The following is a 25,703-nucleotide window of genomic DNA, read 5'->3' on the forward strand; positions in this document are numbered from 1 at the left end:
AGGTATTGACTAGGGGGTGAACCCCTATCATACGTATTAAATATCTGTGAATATAGAAGTTCATTCCGTAAGTTAATTCGTAAGTTACGTATATTTATTACTAATAAAACCGTTAGTAAATAAAATTAAAGAATTTTCGAGAAAGCCATTTAGCCAAATAAAAGTAAAATTAATATGCAAATTTTGTTTTGATTATTCATGTACGGTGAGCCAAAATCAAAACCTGCATTAATTCAAAACGTTCAAAAATTAAATAAAAAAACAAACAAGTTTTTTTTTAACTAAAAGTAAGGAACGACGTTAAAACTTAAAACGAATAGACATTATTCCGTATATGAAAGGGGCTGTCCCCTCCTCAACGCCTCGCTCTTTACGTTAAATTTTTACTTTCTCACAACTCTATTTTTTTAAAAATAAAAAACTTTAGCTTAAAGAGGGCGGCGTTGAGGTGGGGACAGCCCCTTTCATATACGTAATAATTTCTGTACGTTTAAATTTTTAACGTCGTTCCTTACTTTCAGTTAAAAAAACTTGTTTTTTTTTAATTTAATTTTAAACAAACACTAAGGGGATAAATCAAATGACAATCATATCAAAATCTTTAAAATCTTGTGATTTAATATGAAAGTGGGACCACCCCCTTGGCATATCAGATTGGGTTCCATTTTTAGATCCAATTTCCGCCCTAAAAAAAAAAAGAAAAAGAAAAAAAAAAAAAAAAAAGAAAAAAAAAGATAACATACGACCCGGCGAAATTCTGATAAAAAAAAGAAGCATGTTTGACTGAATGGACCTATAGTTTGACGACATGATTTTGAAAATTAAATAGCTCTTTCATGGCATCTGGAACTATATATCTTTTCAAGAAGGCCAATTTAATGAGTTCACAAAGTGAGCTTACTTTGCTTATCTAAATGGATGTATTTTAAATCGAGGCATCAAATCAATCATTTTGAATACTGATTACCTATCGACCAGTGAGCGAACAGCGTTCAGCAATATCTACTCCGTACCTATCATTATCCTGGATAAATTCCACTCATTCAAAAGCAAAATAAATAGAAACAGAAAGAAAAAAACTTTTTTCAAGAGCAACGTTTTAATATTCTTCAAAAGCACACTATAAATAAAAAAATTATCTTTTTTTTTTAGCGTAACATACCTAGATAAATCGAAAAAAAAAACACTAAAAACTGGGACGATTTTCCCTCTTTCTTACTTTGGTCAGTTGTTTGTGCCGAGCGTCTCAACGTTTGCCGATTTATGCAAAACTAATTGATTGAAAAAATAGTTTTTTAACAATTGTAATTAGCAAAAAATCAGTAAAAATATTTTTTACGTATCATTACAATTAAAAAATTTAAAACATTTGCGTTAACAATGAGTATTTATTACATTTAATCATTTAAAAGTATGGTTCAAACCGGTAGTAACACACTAATCGGAGTAACGAACCATATGTCACCAGAAAAATTAGAGCAACAACAAAATCAACATCAGATGTCCATCGGAAGTTTCCAGGACAGCTTCTTGCAGCAGCAGAATCCTTGGTGTCAGCAGACCTTTCATTCTGGGATTTAAGCCCTGAAGAATCAAGTTCCTCCCAAAGGAAGTTCAGATAAAATAGCTATGAGGAGCATGTTTCAGCTGATGCTTAACTAGCAAACTGCTACACAAGAAAGAAGACGGCAGGACGACTTGCATCAGCCAGGAAAATCAGAGGGGAGAAGAGGTCACCAGGAAGAAAATCAGCAGAAAGAAGAGTTCGAGCTGAGAAAACCAGACTTTCGGACGCATCATATCAGAGCTTTTTCATTTGAAAATACCATAAACTGGATTTTAACTTGCCTGAAAAATTGGAATCAACTGGATGACAGGAAGTGTGCAAACATTTGCATTAATTTTCTACAATTAAACATATAAAAATTACGTTGAGATTAAATTTTTAATTTTTCTGGGCCTTCTTTTAACATCCAATACTTTTTTTGAAGGCTAATCTGAAAACTGTTTTAACCCTGATTAGGGGATTAAAAGTAACCGAAAATGTTAACAATCCCCACGTACTACTTAAACGTACAACTAAGACAAAAGTAAGTCCATACTTGCGTGCTTTTGACAGACTGCATAATAATTGGAGGTTTATTGAGACTAGGTGAAGGAGAGGACATGAGAACTGCTCGTCCTGAGTCGCTCGGAACTGGACTTGGCCCGCTCATTATCGACGGAGAAGCAACACCTAAAAGTAAAATACTGTCATAAATAAAGCAGTGACTATCTCAAACCAATCACTGCAAAGTAGAATGATAATAGCAATTGCACTAACTCTTAACTTCTATAAAATGCTCTTTTGGAAGCGGATATACTTTTTTCATCTCACTCCAAGAGAAGCTATTCGACTCAGTACTCACCTCTCTCAGGACCTGGACCCGTCTTCACCTTGGTTTTATTAGTTTCTCTTACCCATCATTATACTGAACAATATCACCCTGTTCAAATTAAAAATAAATTAAAACATAAAAAAACACGTTTCAGTATACCATAAAATTATATGAATAAGTGAAAAATCATTTTATAAACTGAGGTAAATAGTAATTGTTAACTTAGATTTTCTAAGCAAACTGTTTCTGAACGTATTGAAAAAAAGTTAAGAGGAAATGTTTGTTGTCTTCAGCCAATCAATGATGCTGGGCCCAATCTATGTACAGAAAATGACCTAATTCACTCATAGTCATAGTTATCATAAACATTATTAAATATTTTTTTACGCTTTGAAAATATGACTGAAAATGTCACCAATACAAATTTTGCTTATAGTGTATAACTGTCATTCATACACTTTTGGGTACTGGAACTTCGCACAGCTCCAGTTAGAAGTCTGGATATGGAAATTTTGAATACAAAATTTAAGCTTGTCTGCAAAGTTGGAGCTAACCGTATGACAGGAAATGGGTTTAAAATAAGTCTTTGCATTTATTGTTAAAAATCCCAAAGCTGCATTAAGAAGTTTTAACACTGGAAATTTAAACTTTATTCGTTTCGTAATTATAAAAAGCTTTACAGTTTCAGAAAGCTAAGAGATTAATCATCAATATTAATAGTGCCTTTGAGCATCTCTTATCCGACCTATCCGCTTAATATAAAGTTCCATAGGTATACTCCGTAAAATAACAACAAATACTTATCCGACAACTTGTCAACTGAAACGCTATCGGCAACTAGGCGAATAACAACATTAATCACGTGGGCTTTACTGTAAACCTAGCTTATTTATAAACTCCCTGAAGGTGTGTCAAATTTAGCAATTACTGTCTCTTTTTATTCTTTGGCTGTAATTTCATGTACTTTTTCCATTTTTGACAAGATTGATTTTTTTTTTGTATATATATGACATCACTTATCCTCACTCATCCTACATTTCTTCGGGTTAGCAGGTGTAACTTATTTGACAACTAATCCAGACCATTTCAAGTCGTAAACCTATTAACCTCGGACGCTATCTACGTCTTGTGAAACGCTAAGGATAAGTAATCGGGCTTGTCAGATAAGTAATCTTGGGATGCTTGACCGCACTATAAGCAATATAAAATACATGTCACGCCTTCAAGCTTTTATCTAACGCGAAGAATTAACAGGTTGGACTTTCTGCATTGATGTTCTTAGTAAAAGAATTTATTTTAAACGGCTCTGAGCTAGCACACAAAGTTTGGTCTCTACTCAGGAACGAAAAAATGGCCAAAAAATTGTAATTGTTTTTTTTTCTTCAAAAAGTCCGAAATTCGGCTGAAATTGCGTTACAAAACAAAATGCGTTATCTTAAACAAACAAACAAACAAAAAATAAAAAAAATACAAAAATAACTACCAGTTATTTTGATTTTCAATCTAAGCTGTATATTCTCTGAAAGTTAAAACATTGACCTTAAACCTTGAAGAGCAAACATAATTGAATTGCTTTGTATTAAAATTCATTGTAACATGATTGGAGGTTGTGGGCAGAAATTGAACTTAATCGGTAGACAAGAAGTGGTTTGAAAACCCGTTAAAAGCTCAATCGACAGACTCGAATCCAAAAGCAATATGGCTTTGCTGAGAAAAAAGAAGAGCTTTTCTCTTTTGTCTGCTAAGAAACTGATATCTGAAACATTGGGACTTCTCTGGAATAGGGTTTATTCTATTGGAACTATTTTAGTTCCAGAAATTCTTTTATGTAAATGCTACATTATTTCTTAGATAATAAACAACCAAGAAATAAGAAAGGAGTAGACAAAAACAGATAGGATAAAGGAATTAAGCAGTCAGAAAGATTTACCAAAATTCCTTTTGTCTACCAAAAAGAACCCCAGCAAAATACTCACACTGAATCACTGTCTGAGTCTGTCCTTTATTCTTTCAGTCTATTTGAGGTTCAGGATATGTTAACTAACTGTACATAAGAACTTACCACCCGAAAAAGTAGGACTCTGCCTATGTTGCAATGCCGTTTGATAAGGAGGTGGAGGAGGCGTAGTCAGTTTCACATTAGTACTTCCGATATGGTATGATGGTGGTTGCATCGCACTTTGTATGTTCATAGCCAGAAGCTGATGACTAAATTGAGCCTGCTGCTGAGGGCCGTTTTGTACAACAATGGGCTGCCCTCGACAACTAGATGAAAGAGAAGGGGCCGGACTAGCACCCCTATGGCTTCCCGTTGAGCTCAATCCTGGCGTAGATACCCTAAAATTCAAAAACAAAACAATCATATCAATAAAAAATAAACCACATAAATGTACAGGTTTTAAGACTTTTTTTAAAACTGCCTGGTTTTATTAAACTCGTTGAAGGCAAGGTTCAGTTCACATGAAGAACAGTCACGGAACAGAAGGTTCAGTACGATATAAGTTAATTGCAATTCCTAATGACTCTCAGTCCCTGTTTTGGCATGGGTTGACAAAATTTCCCGACCCTTAATGTTTTTTTTTTGCATAGCAATATGGTTTTACAAATGTTTTAAACTGAAGGATAGCAGAAGTGATATTTTCATGATATACTAATATGTTAGGCTAATTCAGTTTTGAACTACCCTTTCAAATTAGTCCAAATGTAGATTCTCTTGTATTTTGCTAGTAAACCTTTGGCATTAAATACAAAAATTAGTATAAAGCAAATGAAACATGCTCTTGGGATCAAATCTAGAATCTTCTTAAAACTGACCTGGAACTGGGAAGAGTAACCGGTGACATTCTTTTCATAATCTGCTGAAGATTATTCGGTACATGTGACTGAGAAACTCTCTGTGCATGCTGTGTCGCTGTTATAGTAGCTTTACTTGGAGGCGGAGGAAGAGGAGGCGGAGGGGAATTTCCTCTTAGCATCCAGTCTCTACCATCAACCACCCTATCTCGAAAAGACTCAGCAATTCTTTCTCTACTAGCTACGTCAAATCTACTAGGATCTCTAGCAGGGATCGGAGGTGGAGGTGGACTCTGTGGTCGTTCTCTGCTCGGAATAGGTGGGGGAGTTTCATGCCTCGAGGGACTGTCTGACCTCGTACTTCCATTGGTCTCAAAATATGGCGTAGCCCTGTATCTTTCAAAGCTAGGCTTACGGATGATTTGTTGAGTAATCATTGACAAGGCTGAAAAAATAATAATAAAGAATTAGTAAAATGCAAGTACACTAAAATAGACGTTTTAAAAACGTCTATTGCATAGGAAAATAAAAGTTACATCTTTTCGTCGATGATATACTTAGACTAAGATGTAGACTGGTCATACTTATAATTATCGTCCCCTCGCTCATATTACTATAAAAATGCGTTTTCCGAAAACAATATTTCAAACCAAAGTAAATAGCAAAAAAAAAAAAAAATCTAGAAGAAATAAAGCTATATAACAGTTTAAAATTAAAACGAATTATCAGATCAAATATAAAGATAACAGACGTTGCAAACGTTGAATAAATGCATCCTAAAACGACCGGACATTAAAATAAATAACCGAATCTTACCCAAAACAACCAGAAATTACCGCAAAAATAGCGTCATATAGTGGCAAATATTTGAGTTCTCGCTTTCGAGGGTATAAATTAACCTGCAAGTCATCAAGACAGGTAAAGAGGTGTTAATCTACTGTATGAAGCAACAATCACTTTCTCGCTAGCAAAAAGAAGTTTTCTTACGCGGAAGGATAAAACTTTGACCTCTTTATCTCTTTCACAAGCAGTTTGTTCGTCAGCTTATGACGTCAGTTTGTTCGTGGGGCGTGAAGGAGTTGTAGACGCTAAGCGCATCGGGCAGTCCTTGACTGTTAAGATATTCTTCGACGATGCTGTTGGACTTACAAATGCACTTCGTCTCGGACTTAAGGTAGAATATGAAATTTTCTGAGTATTTGAGTGCCTCCGTCCTCCCCGTTGCTGTTATAAGTGTCAATCACCTGATAATATGAAGGCCAATTGCACCAGCCCTCCCCGCTGTTCCCGCTGCAGCGGAATGCATTTATCGACAAAAGATGCACCATGTTTGGCCGAACCGAAGTGTGCGCTATGTGGTGAAGGCCATGTTGCATTCAGTCTAGAGTGCCGATTAATCCGCAGTGCAATAGCTAATCGTGCCTCGAATAATAAATGGCTGGGACAGTAACATTTTCTGGGTGTTATTTGAACATAAATGGCACCAAAGACAGAGATTATTCAATAAATCAGAAAATGATCGATTTTGACAGCGTGTTACTACAGCAACATCTTTTGCCAGCTGTAATTGTCAGATCACTAAACAGAAATGATGAACATCAAGTTTATACAACCAGTGCCAGACGGACGAGGGCAGACCTCCCGGAGGGCTTGCATGTATTGTGAGTAATATACCTTCGTGCTTCTCTCCCCAGTGCATACACTCTTGCGATAATTTCATTGCCCTTCGAATTGCAGATCTAGTGATTATCAATACTTACCTACCTCATGATAAAAGAACAGTTTTGTCATTTAATAAATTTACAAAAATTGTATCTTCTCTGAAGAATTTTCCTTAGAATATTGAAAGACAAAGCTTTAAGTGGATCATAGTGGGATACCTAAATTGTAATATAAATAGAGAGTCAACTCGGTCTGATCTTGTACTTCAGTTTTTGCCAGATGGATATCAGATAGTAGCCAAGACTGCCGATTTTTCTTATATTCATAATAGTGGATATGTGTCTGATATAGACCACTTTGTTTGCTCGGCTGGTGTGATATGTTCGAGTGTCGAGGTTCATGATGAAGAAAGAGATTATGATCACCTCCCCCTCTCTTTTACCGTCTCTTTTTCGCAGTCTTCTGGCCTGAATCAGTGTGAATCTTCTCCTCGGGGCACGAAATGGTATGATAAGCATGAATGGAATAAAGCTAACTGGAAATTATATATCTGTACTTTGGCAACTCTGCTCTCACCTGTGACAGTTCCTTGCCCTTTACTTTGTACCAGTGTCCTCTCGCCTAATGCTCGATCACAACTTAATTCCTGCTATTCTCAGATTGATGCCTGCCTTAAGCAAGCCGAGGCCAATGTTATCCCTGTATCACGTATTCGGTTGAAAACCAGAAGTTCTTTATGAAAAGACGACCCTCAGTTAAAAATTGTTAAAAATCGGGCAAAAATGTGGCTTCGGATATGGAATGCGAGTGACCGCCCCACCTTAGGTCATGTATTTAATATTAAAAAAAAAAACAAATCTCAATTAAAATCTTACTTGCGAAGCGTCCGATATAAGGGTAAGGAATTTCCGAAAAGTCCTCGGCAATGGAGTGAAGTGTTGAATTTTAGTAAGCTAAACCCGACTGTTTCGTTCAGTTCTATTCCTTGTGATTCTTGGGTTAGTCATTGCTTGACAATTTTCAGTACAGTTAATTATGCAGTCCATTCCAGGTTTTGTAGATTGCTTGATTCAGTTATTCCGCGTAGACTACGCCAGAAAGATATTATCCCTATTAGTGCTGAGTCTGTTGTGAAAAGCATTACAAAACTAAAATCTAAGTCTGTTGATTTGGATGGAATTTGTGTTGAACATTTAAGAATCGATTCTCCCGAGTTGATTAGCCATCTGCAACTACTTTTTCAGATGTGTGTTAGTAGCTCACTGGTGCCTGATTCTTTCCTGTGTGGTACTGTTACCTCTGTTCTGAAGCGAGGGAAGGATTCGCTTAATTGTGGATCCTACCGCCCTATCACTGTAGCGTGTAATTTAAGCAAACTATTTGAATATGTACTGCTCCCATTTATTCAAGATAAGGTGGATTATGACGCAAATCAGTTCGGTTTTAAGTCGCGTATAGGATGCCAGCATGCCCATCGTATACTTGCAAAGGTGTTACAAAAAGCACATCGTTGCAAAACGGAAGTTAACTTTTGTGCGTTAGACCTATCTAAAGCTTTTGATACTGTTTGTCACTCTCAGGTATGGTTTTCTCTGGCACGTTTGGATGTGAATAGTTCAATTATCTGTGTTCTTCGGTTTTGGTACCAGAATTCATTTATTCAGTTGAGGCAGGGTTCCCGGGTCTTTTGCGAAATCCCAGTTAGATCTGGGGTCCGTCAGGGTAGTGTGCTTTCACCTCATATTTTTAAAGCTTGTTTATTGAGTGTTCTTAATATGATACCGCTTTCTTACTCTTAAGGGTTGTCAAACGTCTCCTATATTGCATATGTGGATGATCTTCTGCTTGTTAGCAGGTCAAAGTTTACATTAATGAAGTATGTGCTACTAGTATCGCGGCTGTATGGGGAAATCGGATTAAGCCTCAACACTGATAAATGCGAATATTTAGAGTTTAATTCAAAATCTTCAGCAATGCCGCTTGATTGCGGCGCATTTTCTGTAAAAAGTGTTGAATCTTTCCGATGGCTTGGGATCAATTTTTGCAAATCGCTAACTTTATTTCGTGTCCGGGCATTGAGTGATATTAAAGATAAGCTGAAACTGGGGTACGCCAAAATTGTCCCCAACAGGGGAAGATACAACAGAAAAGCATTGGCTAAATTGTACTCGAGTTTTTGTGACCACGCAGTTTTGGTACCAGCTGGCATTCACATCCTGTTTCGGCTAGGGGATGTTAGCAATATTAGAAATATGTATTTTAGATATTGAAAGTTTTAATTGTATATACCTCGCATATACAGTAATAGAAAGATGATGCGGATTTTTGGCGCTCCAGATATTGTAAATTGTTTTGTCAGACAAAGTAGCCGTCTTCAAGAGAACATTTATGCTACTTTGGGTGTTAACCACCCACTTATCCGGGTAGCCACAGCGCATTGAGTGTAATATTTATTTATTGTGTTGTTGTTAAATGTATCTTTGTGTTTTTTTTGTTTGTTTATTTATTTTTTTTCTCTTTTCTTGTGTTACTCCACTTCATTTTCTGTATAGTGGGTCAAAAATAAATTATTATTAAAAACAAACATTCCCTCTAGTCCTTATTTCTCGACAGTCTTAGCCACTACACTTTTTCCTTTAGAGAACATAAAATGAACTTCTTGACAGCCCTAAAGCGTCAAAAGAAGGCAGATTGAAAAAACAAAATCGTTTGGTAAATTCCTGCAATATGCGCAACACATCTCTAGTATCTGCCTCTCCATGAGTGCAACTTAAACGCTGTTCAAAGTCTGTATCAACACTTCTACTTCCACTGAGCACCACTATTTCATCTGTTCTTGAAAGCCTCCAGCAAAGTAGACAGTTAAACCTGCTTGACGCAGATGGACCAATTTTTTCAATTTTTCACATAAAATTCAATCAGTTTTGGCTTTGCCTTGGAATTTGATAGTATCGATTGCCAGTCATCTAACTTTCAGTGTCTACCTACAGATGCTGCAAATTTGTATCGAAATCCTGGCTTGCCACGGCAACCGCCACAGTCTTTCAAGCAGATCCTATTACGTTCTTTATCATCATATCCATAAATTACGAAAATTACTCATTCGTAGTAATCCCTGTCAAGTCAACCTCTGTCTTTGAATCCAAATTAACAATATATTATATCGCATTATCAGGAGATATGCAATTGAATTGGGCATTTCGACACTTCATTTTGAACAGTCCATTTCCATTTCAGAAAGCCTGATGTAACCTTGGGGGTGAGTCTTGCATCTCTGCCATGTGCTCAATGAATCAAGTTACGCTCGACTCAAGTAGCAGCAACATGCTCCTCCATAGATTATATTGCATTGACGGAGTTTTTTTCTCGGCTAAGTCACAGAGATCTACTGGGACAGGCGCAACCGTGTTGAATAGATGTCAATGCTCATCAGAGCTAAAAATTGGGCCAATCCATTTTTTCGCTAATAGTTCAAAAATGAAAAGGGTTAGAGAATTTCTAGACCACTCATTGTGCAAAATGATAAATTTTCAAGATTAATCAAGTTTATTCCTTGATTATCTGGAATAAAAATGTTATCTCTTTCTTCAACTTATATGACTACAACTTAACGGCAAAGAATAAAACAACTCTGAAAAGAGAATACTGAGCCTTATTCAATTTCCTCTGATTTGAGCGTAACTGAGCGATTTTGGAGCAATTTGTAATTTTTTTAATCCATTTTAAGGAATTTTTGTCTGTTGAGATCGATTTCAGGGAATTTGAAGAAATGTGGATCTTGCACTCACTTTTCGACTATATGAAGTTGATTTTCGTATTCAGAATGACCGACTACATCAGATTGCATTCTCAAACCTTATGATGTTCGCTGATCACCCAAAACCATAAATATTAACATTTCTCTCTTGTTTCATTTCACAATTTTAAAGACAACAATTAAAAAACCCACTGAAACACAATTTATAACAACCGACACGTTACAAGAATAACTAATGTAACAAAGCTTTTTTCAAAACGGATCACATTAAGATCTAGTATGGAACCCTGTCGAGACTAAAGGATTTTTAAACAACTTGCACTCTGATACTTGCAATTGTTTCTGGCGGTAGCGTGTTCCAAGTTTTCTACAAACAGCTGGACAAAGAGTTTGACCTAATCTTTTCTTTGGGCATGGTATATATTAATGTATATTTGTTTTATTTTGTATTGGTGTTGATGGGTACTATTATATTCTGTGGAAGTGAATAAGTGAGTTGGAGTAGTATTATTAACGTTCCCAACAATGCAGAAGGTATTTATCAGGTTAGCTTAGTCACTTCGGAAATAGAGACTAAACAATTCTCTGGTGGTACGGCACATACCTCAGGTAAGGTATGAGTTTAGTAGCCCTCTATTTCACTTTCTCGACTCTTGATCTATCTCTCTTATAAAGAGGATAGCATTCTGAACAACAATACTCAAGTATTGGTTGTACAGTACACATCAAGTGACAATGAATTAAGGTTAAACTTGAAGAATTTGAGCATTAGACATTACAATTGGTAATTTGCCCGACGGGTGACATCTGCAATATACTTTTAAAACTTGAGACTCGAGTCAAAACAAACCCCACGGTCTCGAACATACTCCACATTCAAGAAAACTTTGCCATCAATGAAATAATGATAATGTTGAAAGAAACTGCGTAAATAGCGCACAGTGTGGCACTTACTTTTGTTAATAAACATTTATTTGCAGTACACCACCTATACAAATCGTTCAAATCATCCCAAATTAACAAAATCTTATGCTCATTCACAGCTGACCTGTATACCTTCACGTCATCTGCATGTATTTTTATAGTCAAGTCTTTAACAACATTCGGCAAATTATTAATGTAGAAGAGTACTGACCCAAGACACCTGCCTTGCGGAACTCTAGTTATCAAAGGCATAGGGGATGATAAAGCATCTCCTACTGCAACCTTATGCGTTCTATTTTTAAGGTAATATTAGGCTTGTGTTCTATTTGTAAGGGTTTAGTTCGTGGGCCAATACCGCATGGCAGACGACATTTCTTAATCAGAAGTAAGATGGAAATTTTGTCAATTGCTTTGGAAACATCAACATATAGTTAATATTATATTTCACAATGAAACAAAAATTATGTAAAACATATAGAAAAAAAGTAATACTGCTACTATCTACTAGCACTTGCTAGTACTACTGCTACTATTGATACTACTACTGCTGCTCCTACTACAACAACTACTATTATACTACCACTTCAAAGGCAAAGGGTATGAAGGTGAAACTTTCAGAGAATATTGAGGGAAAGTTGAACTACATCTTACCACACTATGTGCATGCACAATATCAATGGGCTGTATCTCAGGAATGGTTTAGGGTATTAAGTTGGAGCCTTCAGTAAATGATGAGGGGGATGATAAATCGACCAAAATTGCAAAATATGTTCTGGTCTTTATATGGCACGGGCAGCGTCAGCCCTACTCCTCTTAGTTCCTGCTCATTTTGAGTTTGACTTGGTTATTTGTTATGATTTCTGTTCGCTTTGGGTGTCATTTATCTATGATGGTTTGATTTATGATGGTGGATGATTATTTGAATTTTACTGTATTATTAAAATTATTTGACTGTATTTTGCTCTTCTTTGGTTTAAGGCAGCTATTTACTTTTCTTTGAAAAACTTCTTTTGTGGATTTTTTTTTCAAATTAATTTTAATAAATAGCCTCCGCATGTAATAATTTAAACAAACAGCTACCCAAAAAAATTAAAAGAACTTTTTTTTTAAGAGAATGGCGGATTAAGATACCTGTAGGATTAAAGGGCGTCAGGATTGTTTCAGTCGTATAGAAGACCAAACAGATTTTAAATCTATATGAATAGTAAGCGCCTTCCCATCCACCCAAAATTCAGAAGTAAATCTATTACGAAATATTTATTACACAAAGTCACTCTTGATTGAAAATTTTGACTGATTATTCAAATTTACCAAAATTCGGACTATAATTAAAAATTTCACTCTTAAGCCGAAAAACAGAAATAATCCCTATATTAACCAATAATAAAACTCTGTCAATTAAAAACGAACAGAATTAATTTAAATTAAACAGAAGTTTTAAACAAAAAGTAAAGACCCCTATTAACAAGCCTGAAAACCTAAGACGAGCAATAATAAAGTCAAGAGATAATTTAAACTTATTACGAACATAAAATACAATCAATGAACTAGCAAAACCCAAAACGAACAGATATTGAAACGAATAGTCACATTAAACATGAGGATAACAGACAATGCAACAGATTAATATATGAATCATAAAAAAAAAAAAAAAAAAAAAAAAAAAAAAATTGAATAAACTTTTTACAATTAAATATGACATAAAAAGATCCTTTTAATAGAATAGTCAAGTCAAACTTAAAACGAATATTTTAAACATTTCATCTCTCGTAACATTGAAAAATTGCTGGGACTTCTAGTAATTAATTTCATTATATATTAAACAACCAATCTACTCTCATTATTTCTTCTTTGTGATTTTCTTTCTTTTTATTTATTGATACTTCGACAAATAAAAATCCTTCTATTCAAGACACACTTTTAAATAAAACACAATTAACACAAATTAATAGGGGATTTGAGAGGGCGGTAGCACCACTTCAATTTATTAACCTTGATTAGCCTTGAGAAATCATTTCTTGTGTGTGTTATTGTTCACGTAATGGCAAACGAGATTCACACTGCTCGAAATATAGATCTTTTTCAATAAAGCGCAAATGAAACTCGAGCCTCTAGAAGGTACAGAGGGCGGTACTCTTGCTAGTGGTAATTTATGTTCGTGTTAAGTCTGACTTGATTATTTTTTTAATTTCTGTTCTTTTTGGAATACATTTATTCATTCAAAGCACTATTTGTTACTTTTATGTTTAATGTGGTTATTCATTTCAATTTCAGTTTGTTTTTGGTTTAACTTATTGATTGAAAATAATTTCTGTTCGTTTTAAGTTTGAATTATATGGCATATATGACTTCTTACTTTTCTTAGAAAAATTTTGTTTTTTTTGGAAATAATTTGAAAAATTAGTTTAACAAAGTACCACAGTTTCATTTTCTTCGTATTAGGAATCACGAAACTATCTTCGCAGATATACTGTTATTTCTTCTCAGAGAAAAACTTAAAAATTCCTTACTATTTGCAAAATTCGCTCCAGTCTATATTAGACAACTAATAAGAAAATTTCGGATACTATAATTGTATTTATACGTTTTGCAACCTAGATCAATTCTGTTTTTCATCCCATATATCATAGCTTTATTTTTATCAGCCAGACCCACGCTAAGTTTAAAAACGATGAAATAAAAACAAACCCTGAGTTCGAGGAGGTGGTGGAGGATCCTTTTGAGCCTGTATCCATTCATAGGTTGCTTCAAGGTTGGTGCCACCAGTAGCAAGAAATGCTCGAGCAATTGTATCCTAAATGAACAAGTTTATATCAAATAAGAATAATCAAAGGATCTTCAATAAAATTACATGTAATATTACACCCCAATGGTTGAGAAATTTTTGATACAAAATGAGAATTTCCAAACCCTTCAGCTATGGACAAGAGCCTAAGTCACCTTTTGATTTTTATATGTGGCAATTACCTTATTTAGTTTACTCAATATTCAACAGAATAAAAAGTAAACTATTATAGATGATGGCTTTATAAAAATTGATTCGGTGGAGGCATTCATTCATGAATAAAAAAATAAGAAAACAGTGATTGTAAAAAGAAGAAGAGAAAACACTGACAGGAATCAATTCACGAATGCTTCAAAGTAAAGACTATCCATAGGGAGCCGGCATACACTTATCAAGGAATTAAAGCAAAACAGAAACTAAAAACTTCGTTTTAGATCCCCGTCTCAGTAATTCCATAACAAAGAAATAAATTTATTTATTTATTCATTCTTCTTAAACAAAAAGCGTCCAATCCTCTTTAAAGTGATTCATCCTAAAAGCCTGCATTAGTGGCTTCCAGTTGCATTGAAGTACTTGTAATTCGAAATATTTTTCAAGCTCATCTAGTGCGACGCTCACCTGAGCCTCCCTCATTGACGTTGGCAAAATGTTTTACTTTCATGTTTCTTTTCATTTGCGGTTATAAACGAAAATCACAGGGGGCAAAGTTTGGTGGTAAAAAGGTAGGACATGCAAATCATGTAATTTTTATCAAAAACTGGCACATATATAGTGCTGTGCAAGCAGATGATTCCGGAACTATTAGACAAACAGTTTGATGAGCTTGGTGAGGATAATAAACGTTTGTTCGTGCGTGGTAACTTTAATCTGAACCTTAATAAAGCGAACACAAATTTTAAGTTGGGAGCTTCTGAATCTGATATCTTGTTATGATATGTCTCCTTTGGTGAATATTTGCACTCATATTACTGCTACCTTCGAGTCGTCGATTGAATTTTTTTTTATATTAAGTATGATTCAGCTTCAGTTGTGATTACAGGGCTGCCACAGGGTCAAGTGGTGAAAAATAGGGACTTAGGGACTACTTGTTAGTAGAAAAAAGGACCTCTCTAGGGACCTTCCTGGATGCAAAATTGACTCCAAAACTCAGTTTTCAGAAAGCTTGTGAAAGAAAACAGCAGGGACACAACAACAAATGACACTTGACTAGGGGAAAAAAGGAGGAATGATCATTTGCAGACATCTCTCCATGATCAGAGGCCAAGTGATGATTAAGACACCAAACACCTGAGAATCATCATGACATGGAAGGAGCTTTTTCATTCTTCTTTTTTCTGATCACTTTACTTTCGAATACAAATAATCAGATACAAAAATATGATGAAAGAAATAAGGGTACGGTAACTAGAACACACTACTTATTTGTTTCAATTTTTTGCACTGCCTTCTACTGGACCAGAGAAGTGATCAGTAACTGTTTCTTTGACTCTAACTGCTGCTGGTTCTTTGAGCACCATCTATCATTGCTTGCGCTAGCTGTATCTCGACCATGTCCTTCTTTTCAATGCCTTTTTTCAGCCAGTTATGAGCTTCCTTCAGTAACTTGTCTGCGGCCTGTTCCTTGAAACCAAACGCTTCTTTTTTTTTCTTTGAGAGATTTTTCGAGAGTTTCTATTGTCTGTCTTTTCAAAGACGTATAACGAGCTGCTGCTCTCTCAGCCGTTCTCTTGCCTCTAAATCCTGTCGGTCTTTCTTAGTTTTTTCTTTCAAGGCTTTTTCCTGTTGTAGGGAGAAACCATAGGTCTTTCAAGCATATTTGACCTGTTTTATCGAGTCTTTAGTGACAGCAACATTTTGCGCACGCTCTCCACATCTGTCCAACATATCTATCACAAACAGTTTTGCATTCAAAGCTCGCTCATTCATCGAAGCTCTTTCTTCGCTGAGAATTCGCCAGGAAAGGTATAAACCCCGCTCAATGCTGGCAGACCTGTGTGAAATGGTCGAAGCAATTTTTATGACTTCAAACAAATTTAGATATTTTCCTCCCTAGATCATGTTGTTCCACTTGTCCTTGATCCTTCCTGGTTCGGATGGAAGTCCGGATAACTGGACTAGCTTAAACTCTTCAACTAATATATCTTTTTGCGTCGCAATGGGTAACTTCCTGGCAAAACATAATAAACTGTGAGCAGAAACTGGCTTTGAAACTTCATCGGGATGCAGAAAAGTTAACACTGTGAACAACTGCTTTCTGGCAACTTCATCAAGGATCATCTTCCGGAAATAGGGTCCAAGAGCTTGAGTTAAAAATAAGCGAACTTAGTTCACCCGAAGAAAAAGTTTTTAACCACTGTATCTCGAAACATTTTTCCATGTACATCTGCTATTCCGTCTGGGATTTCCCAGAATAGTCAGACTCAATCATCTTTAGAGCCAATGTAATTTCTGCAACTGTTGATTCATTCCGCACTACGCATGCACCTAGATGCATGGGCAGTTTTGTCGGTTCGCCGCTCTCCATGGAAGATGCTGCCGAGAGATATAACGGATTCGGCGTTAGCTCTATGGTAACATTCTTCTCATGTTCAGCAGTTCTGGCGTTCTGCAGTAAAGCGTAGGAGTCCTTATGGCAGACATGCAATGCATTGAAGATAGAGCAATAGAAATAGAACAGAACTCCCGGAACAGCTCTACACCACTCTTTCATTTGGTGTCCCATTGCACTTTTCTCTTCTAACCAAGTCTCCCAGAGTTTGCACTTTCCTATTCTAATTCAAATAAAACTTCGAACCTTAAACTTTAAAAAAAGCAAAGAAGTTGGTAGAAAAATATATAGGCTATTACCAAAAATGTATGCAAATAAAAAAGGGCGCTAGGAAGTAGTCTAATAGTTCAAGAAATGTATGTAAGCTCAAAATCGTGCAAGAAACCTTGTTTTAACAACGCTTCCTTTGTATTTTGTACTTCTAGCCATTCTCTTATTTTTTTTCTCCTCTGTGTGCAACGAAGTGACACCCAGAAAAGAGTTTTCAAAGTAATTAACAAAGCCAACTAAATTTTTCCGCCTCCTAGCCTATTGACTACAGAGGCAAAGGGGGTTGCTCCTTTTCGTGACTGGTCTATCTGCTCTATCCAGACTCTAACGCTGTAGTCTATGTAACAACAAGTTTTGTCTTTCTTAGACAAGCGAAAACAGGTTCCAAGAATCTCAATCGAAACAAAAGTACTAAAAATCGTATGCTCACAGGTATTGGTAGCCTTCAAGATACGGAGCTTTAAACAGAAGCAAGAAAAGGAACTTTGTGGCAGCCTTGTGATTAAAGATGTTTCTGATAACTTTTGAGTTTTACTGTGCGTGAATAATTTTTACAGACTAGATAAAAATCCTAAAGCATGTACTGATTGACTGAGATTTGATGGTGATCCTTTGTTTCGATTTAATGAGTAAGAAATGTCTAAGTTTCAGTTTTTTGAAGATAGAGAGCTTGATATTAATATGATGTTTTGCTTGTAGTATATTAAAGTAGTAGCGGAAGCCCGGGCTTTTCCCGGACCCTGGCACTCGGCAGGCTTGTATATACTTGATTCTCTAATTACGCATTAGCATAGTTATCACGTTATTCTTTAGTTTTAAGTCACGAAGTGCCAAATTAGCAATTTCAGCTGAGTTAAAAAGTTCTGGTGTGAATTCAACTCCTTCTTCCTGTTTATCCTTTACAGACACTAAAATAACACGTTCCTTATTCTATTGTATTTTTTAAATATCTAAATTATGTAATAGCATAATTATCGTATTATTTTTTTAGTTTTAGGTCACATTTTCGTAAGCAAATAAATGTGATTTTTACTGTTTCTTGTTCCATGCCCTTTTCTTTAGCTGTTCGGAGTAATTTGTCATCTTTTGTAATTTTGCACAACCACCCTGTTCCATGCCTTTTTCTTTAACTGTTCAGAGTAATTTGTCATCTTTTGTAAAATGATATAACCACCCCTGGGGGAAAATGATGTAACTTTTGCTCTTTGAATGTATATAAATGTGACGTAACTCGCATAATCTTTTTCTGGCATGATAACAATTCCTCTTTCCTGTTTACCCTTCACTGGCACTAAAATAAGTTCATTCAATTCCAGATTGGTTAAGAAATTTTTTCCCCTCCATTTCATTGTAATTCTCCTTTATCATCTAACAGCAGATTTCGTTGTGCAATGTTTTCCTCTGCAATTCAATGTACTTTTGTTGTTCTTGTTCCAAGGCATTTTCTTTAGCTGTTAAAGTCCTTTATCATCTTATGTAATTTTGCATACGTCATAGATACTAAAAACGATAAAACCACTCAGCGAGAAATGATGTAATTTATGCTCTTGAAATGGAGGCTATATAAATATGACGTCACTCATATTCATTCTTTTTTTTAAATGATTCTTTTTGTTTTTTCTCAAACTCGACACCTATCTAGATCATTTTTCAGGCCAGAAAATCCCAGGGTGTCAATTAAAAAAGAAAATCAAAAAGGAATAGAGCCCTTTTCAAGAAATTTTTTTTGAACACATACATAAATAAATACATAGTTGCTCGTTTAAAGATACGATTCAGTAAACATTGAAGGGCTCTAAAAGACAGTAATCAGGTCATAAAATATGGCATTTTTTCTAATTGTTTTAAAATCGCTAAGGTTACTTAATTATTCAATTATGGTGGTAAGAATTCCTTACATAATTATAGACCCATTTCTTTTCTCCCAGCATTAAATAGTTTTTGAGAAAATAGTCAATTCTAGAATGGCTGAGTTTCTTCAGTTGTAGGGACTTCTTAGCCAAACCCAGTTTGGATTTCGAAAGGAAAGTCTATGCACCAGGAAGTGCCATTTTTGATGACGGCCGTATATGATATCCTAGATGCTGGTTAGAAAGTGGCTTCAGTTTTTCTGGGTTATGTGAAAGTCTTTGATTCCGTTGATCATGGTATCTTGTTTGCAAAGCTTGATAATTGCGAAATTCGAAGGCTTTTGTGGACCTTTTAAAATATTTTCTTTACAATCGTCCTTTACGTATGAGTATTGATGGTGCAATGTCGGGTGCAATGGAAGGTTAAATATTTTAATGATGTTCTAAAAGGGTCGTTACTTGGGCCAACACTATTTTTAATATTCTAGAAGCTACTGTACTGTTTCAAGTTCTAGAAGCTGTTACTTTCCTGATTGCAGAAGAAAAAGACAAACACTGCCATAAATCTAAGCCATGCATTAGTGCATATGCTATTAAAATTATTCAAGATTAATCACAAAACATTATTAGCTAATTGACTTACCTACAAAAACATTTTTCAGAAAGACCAATTAGGCTATCCTATTCTGTTTTATTTATCTCTTTATTTGATTACTGACATATAAATTAAATCCTTAGTTTCTTGTACATCCAACAAATGTCTTTTATTATGGTACTTAATTGTTACATACTATATTTCTTCAATAGCCCTATTGAACATTGAACATAACGCGGCTGTCCTCTGCCAAAACCGAGTATCTACACAAAAATTCGATTTTGAGTCAAGGATGAACCTCCCCTAATCTTAACACGGCAAAAATCCAGTGGCGAAGTACAACTTTTTCTATCTGTTATAGTTGCAGAGATACCACCTAGTATCTACATTGATAAAAACATATTTTACCGGTTTTCCACAGCCAAAACCTAGCACGCACATACTAGAATTGTAAAGCCTAGTATATACATTCAGCAGGAAAATGGGTGGCAAAATCTAGCATCTGCGGCGAAAGCCGAGCAGACGAAACCAAGCATCTACGGATTTCGTGAAACAACAGCAACATTTCATCACGGTCATCGCTTTCTTTTGTTTATTTTTGGCAAGAAGAATAATAAAGTCTGAAGAATGATGAAGGGTTTTAATAATAGTAGAGGAGAAGTGCTTGCAAGACCGGCAGTGCAAATAGCAAAGGAAAGAGCTGAACATAGAAATACAGAGTAAGTAAAACTTGTATTTTTGTGTCTGTCTGAACCTGACTCACAGGGGGGCTACAATATTCACAGATTCAATTTATGTAGTCTCTGTTAGAATGAAATACTGACTTCAAGTAGAGGACCAGGCTTATAGATCATTATCTACTCTACAACCCTAGACCCAAATGGCTTTCTTCCATTCAGTATTTCTTGAGATATTTCACGATATTGAACCTGTGAAGCACATTGAACCATTGTAGCCTCCTGTAGTAGACCAGACCTTGCTAAAAAAGAGTGGCTAAATTGCGTCAGCTCAGTCAGATATAAGAAGAGGAGTGTTACCAAGACTTTTGGTCTTGGGTATCTCATGGAGTCGTGGGTACTGCAATCTCATCCCTAAGCAGTAAAAACTACTTTGTCGAGTTTACCCTACAAAACAACTGGTTTCACATTCAATCTCCAGATTTGGTTTGTTTGTTTACATTTTATGGGTTACTCAAAAATTTCTTCCGTTTTTTGGTTTCAGCGATTAGGGGTTGCTGTTGCGCTAAGCTGAAATCACCTTATATTCCATCTAGATTATGTCTTGCCATATGTCACAATATTTGCCCTTCTGCGCAACATTTGTATCCCAAGCCGCAAAGATTTGAATCCTGTCGGCAAATTTTTTGACAGTTTCGAAAAGGCTAATAACTCAAGGAAACAGTGATGTTGAGCTTTTACCATTGGAGGTGCTGGCTCACTACAGCCTGTAGGAATTTTCAAAAAAAATTTATGAATCCAGTACAAAAAAAAAAAAATATCTGCATTAGACAATGTAAACGACAAATTAGGTATTTCCTATTTCAGGTTTGGTCAAGCAGCTGCAGGCAGTGATGCAGTCGTCGGACAACCTACTGCTGTAAGAAGCTCAGCTGAGCAGACGACAGCTTACGAAGATACCCAGATTGACAAAGACCCTTCTGTTAATGAATCTGAACTTCCAGTGTTTCATGAATTGCAACCATTACTTACTGATCTCCGAACTAGAGTCATTTGACACGCCATGCAGTAGAGTGACTGAAACTCTTGTAGCCAATAAACAGATCAGTAATAGTGAAGTTTTGAGGAATGCCAGTAGTTCTGAGGAAAACAGAGCCGATTATTGTACTGGAAGAGATCAGCTGCAAGGAAACAGTCAAGACATACGAGAACAAAGAAATACAGAGGCCAGAATTATGTCAGCAAATGGTAATACAAATCATAAAATAAATGATACTGAACAGCAAGAAAATGTGAATACACAACACCTTAGAAGAAAAAGAAACAGAAGTGAAGAGACAAAAAAAGAACATACTAAGCGCAAGCATCCTTTTATTGAAAACTACTGTGATATTACATGTAAAAGAAGATGTAAAGAGCTTGACATTGGAACCAGAAAAGAAATCTGGAAAAGTTTTTGGAAAGAAGGCTATGCATCAAGAACCAAATTTCTGGCCGGCTGTGTCAGGTTGGAGTGCATAAAAAAGACAGACGGTAGAAGGTGACCCTCAATCGGTTAAAGTCTACCGAAAATATAAAACTAGACACTACTACCTTCCGAAGAAAGATAACAATCTGGTAGTGAAAATGGAAGTTTGCAAGAAACTATTCATGAATACTTTTGGGTTTAAATCGAATTCATACCTAACTGAGTTGAGCAAGAAGATGATAACTGGGCTAGTTGGCGAGCGCATAATAGATTTCAGGGGTGGGCAGAGTCCTCACAACAAGCTACCACCAGAAGTAGTTGAGAATGTGAAAAATCATATCATTTCTTTTGGATCCTCTACGCCACATTACCGTCGCAAAAATGCGCCAACATCAGATAACTGCCATCTTCTTTGACGGTTGATCTGATGCATCAGGACTTTGTTACTAAGAACCCAGTACCAGTTCTGTCGCACGGGACTTACAGACGTCAATTGAAAGAAATGCACATTTCGTTAATGATGCCAGCATGCTATGTTTGTCCTGAGTGTGAAAAGTACAATCTCATGGAGAACAATGATATCAGTAAAGAAAACAGCAGCGAGGAAGGCTTTAATGGAGAATTTGAACCTCCTTTTGCTGCTGCAAAAAAGACTCACGATGCTGATGTTTCCAGGCAAAACTGGCGAGAACACATTGAACAGGCAAGAAAGGCTACACATGCCTATCAACGTGACATTCAATTATCAGCCGAAAGTGGAAAAACTGGAATATGTGTATTCGCAGTTGACTTGCAAAAAGTGATTTTGTCACCCGACATGCCGCGGAACAAAGAAGCCATATTCCTTAGTCGTCTTGCTGTTTTCGATGAAACATTCGTTCGTGTCGACCAGTATGATGCAGCGTCTGTAGGAAAAGGCCATTCTTTTTGTGAGCTGTTACACGAAGCTTTGAGGGGCAGGGGTGCCAAAAACATAGTGGATTCTGTTTATACTGTAGTTACAGTGAGAGGGATGTCCAGGAATTCCTATTCTGGATGGACAATTGTTCAAGTCAGAATAAGAAGTGTGTGCTTTATACTTCTCTTGTGATGATGGTCAACAGAGAAGAAGGGCCCAAGAGGATAACGTTAAAGTATCTGACAAAAGGGCACACGCACAATGCAGCAGACGGCATACACGGCAACATTGAAACAAAAATGAGAAAAAAGGAGAAATGCTATGACTGCCCTGACTTTGTTCAGCGTGTTGCAAACTGCAGGAAGCTAGTTTCTGCAATAGAGTTGAAGGATTTCAAGGATTGGAAATCCAAGAAAAGGACCCCCGGTAAAAGGATTCACCCCTACCAAAGTTACAGTCAATTGTTGCAGCTATCTTTCAAAAGGGGTTCCGCGATATGAAATTCCTCCAAGATTTCGACGGAGAGGAAAAGTAATATTTGTTTCTTCAGAAGAAATTCAATATCAAGCAGCTTCCAGGGCCCAGCTCTGTTCCGAGGGGCGCTCAAAGCCAGAAAAAAGTTTCAATTGTTAACAAACTGTGTTTAATGATGCCGACAAATCGAAGGAAATTTTGGAAGGAGCTTGCGGTTTCCAACGAAAGCCTAGATCTCATTGAGGATGAAGAAGACCCATACGAAGAATAAACCTCTCTGATAAGTAAGTGTTCAGTTCTCCTTTCTTTGTATTTGAAGTAGCAGTTTATCTTCATTTTTACTTGAAGATCTTTTTTTGAAAATAAATTTTTGGTGTAGATACTAGGTTTTGGCGGTGGAATACTCAGTTTATTAGCAAAGAAAACCTCTACCAAAACCTAGTATCTGCATTTGCTCAAGTTTTAAAAAGAAAAGTGTGCAAAAAAAATGCTTCTCACTACTAAGGCAACTCCGGAATACCTATTGACGAAGTTGTGTATCGTCATCAGCTATTCCAGCTTAGAAAATGAAAAAATCACTATTTTACGATTTTCTCGGAAACTTGAAAAATGTAGATACTTGGTTTTGGCAGAGGACAGCCGAACGGTTGTACCAACCCATTCATTGTTGTATTGCTGGACAATCACACGTTTGTTTCTGTAATGATGTTTGTTACGCTTGTTTTATAATAATTGTATAACACCCAGAAGAAGAATTCCCGACAATCCTTGTTTTCAAATGTGAATAGACCTAAGACAGCGCCAGGGGGCAAAAAAAAGTTTCATTTTAATGTCCTCAGTACTTTAAAGCTTCTTTCTCATAAATTACATGATTTTGCCACTTTAATAATTTATCCTCACTGCTGGGGCAAGAATGTTGCAACAAATACCTCAATACTGTCACCTTTAGCCAAAAAAGTGAAATAGTTTTTAACAAGAAAATTCAACCCCTGATAATTATATTTTTAATTAACCTCCCCCCCCCCCCCTCACCAGGAATAACAAATAGATCTGTTTTCGAACTGAAGCACTCTAAAAAAAAACACGTAACAATTTAAGTAAGAATCATTACTGTACCTCTTTAAAACCTAGGTTCAATAGCTGCTGAGCAACCAGATGCTGTCTTGTTAAATCTGAATTTAACACAGGCCCAGGATCGTTTTCGTAAGGCTGAAGAGAATTTTTAATTTCTTGAAGGGCTCGGAAATTATAGTTAGTTCTGTCGCCACTATTAGAAGACATTTCGACTAAAATAATATCTTGGCCCATATCAATTAACACCTGCAAGAAAAAAAAGCAGTAAAAATCCATCAAACCATGTTCTGAAATGCTAAAAAAAAAAAAAATGCGAGTATTAACAACTAGAATTAAGAATTTCATTAAGAGGGAATATACAGAGGCAACTGAACTCCCTTAATACATTAGCCCAAGAAGTGGAAGAAAGGAAAAAAATGTGACCATCAGCTATAAACCAGCATATAAGGTTCACAATGGGGTATCAGATTTTTTTTTTCAGAGGAGAAGGAGGGGAGTGGTGAAAATTTGAACAGAGGACATACTCAGAATTTCTAAATTGTATAGGAGGGGAGATCTTTCAATTTCCTTATCTCCTGTTAGCTAGAATTAACTTAATTTCAATGTCATAAGGGGATATTCTTTTTTCTTTTTTTTTTTACTGAGAATAAAGAGTGATATCAAAAGAAAAGAAACAGAAATTACCCTAAATATGGGGGATCCCCCCGGGACTCAGTGTGTTTTGTGATGAAGTTAAAGATGCACTTTAGTGAAGACAGTACGCCTTTTAAATATGGCTTTTTTTTTACTGAGGTTTCAAATTTTCCTCAGAAATGCGATCCTCAAAAAAAAGGACAAAAAAGAAACAAACAAAGTATTAACACATAATTTCACATTTCAAATTTAATTTTTATCTTTAAAAAATGTCTATTGTAATTTTTCTGGAGCAGGATATATACCTGAGGATCATCAATGTGCCAAACCAAAGTTATTAAAACAAAATATGTTAATTTTAAATGATGAGAATCAAGATTGGGAATACAGCTGAATGCCACTACAAACACCAGATGGTATCTATCAGGTAACCTATGGTTTCATAATAATTAAACATCCAACAGGTAAGTTTTTTGTAGTAAACGTTGTGCAATGTTTAGAGTAGCACAGTTGAAAAGTACCTGAAGTACCTGAAGTCATATCTGATACTTGATGCACACAACAGTTAGGTTAGGCAGCATATCTTCTCCTCTTAGACTTTTTTGTGCATTAATTGAAAAAAATCTGAAAAAGCCGTATTTTAAAGAAAAGTAAAGTGCCATATTAAAACTCTAGACGAGCGGAAATCAAGTCCTTTAATAGTTCAAATTTGAAAAGGTTAGAAATTACTATCGACGAATAAATGAAACGCAAAACGAACAGAAATTATAACAAAATAATGACATCAAACCTAAAGGTAACAGATACAGATATAGATGAATAATAATAAAAAAAATCTTAAAACGAGTGGAAATTAAAATGAATTCTCAAGTCAAACTTAAAACGAACAGATATTACTAAAAATGGGAGTTTGGCTA

General features: G+C 35.8%; 1 protein-coding gene across 1 annotated transcript in view; it reads right to left on the minus strand.

Annotated features, from left to right (window-relative positions):
- The window catches only part of wts (serine/threonine-protein kinase warts), an 83,152-nt gene that overhangs the window by 36,135 nt on the left and 21,314 nt on the right, over positions 1–25,703 (minus strand). Inside the window, exons 2-6 of the mRNA XM_089100851.1 lie at positions 24,196–24,399; positions 14,203–14,308; positions 5,193–5,616; positions 4,441–4,715; positions 2,103–2,236 (exon numbers count right to left, since the gene is read on the minus strand). Coding sequence (XP_088956977.1) covers positions 2,103–2,236; positions 4,441–4,715; positions 5,193–5,616; positions 14,203–14,308; positions 24,196–24,387 — 1,131 coding nt within the window. The 5' untranslated portion in view covers positions 24,388–24,399. The remainder of the gene's footprint in view (positions 1–2,102; positions 2,237–4,440; positions 4,716–5,192; positions 5,617–14,202; positions 14,309–24,195; positions 24,400–25,703) is intronic.

Source organism: Artemia sp. Qi Xiang Cuo, chromosome 2 (genome assembly GCF_049724085.1).
Source record: "Artemia sp. Qi Xiang Cuo chromosome 2, ASM4972408v1, whole genome shotgun sequence".
Classification (NCBI taxonomy): domain Eukaryota; kingdom Metazoa; phylum Arthropoda; class Branchiopoda; order Anostraca; family Artemiidae; genus Artemia; species Artemia sp. Qi Xiang Cuo.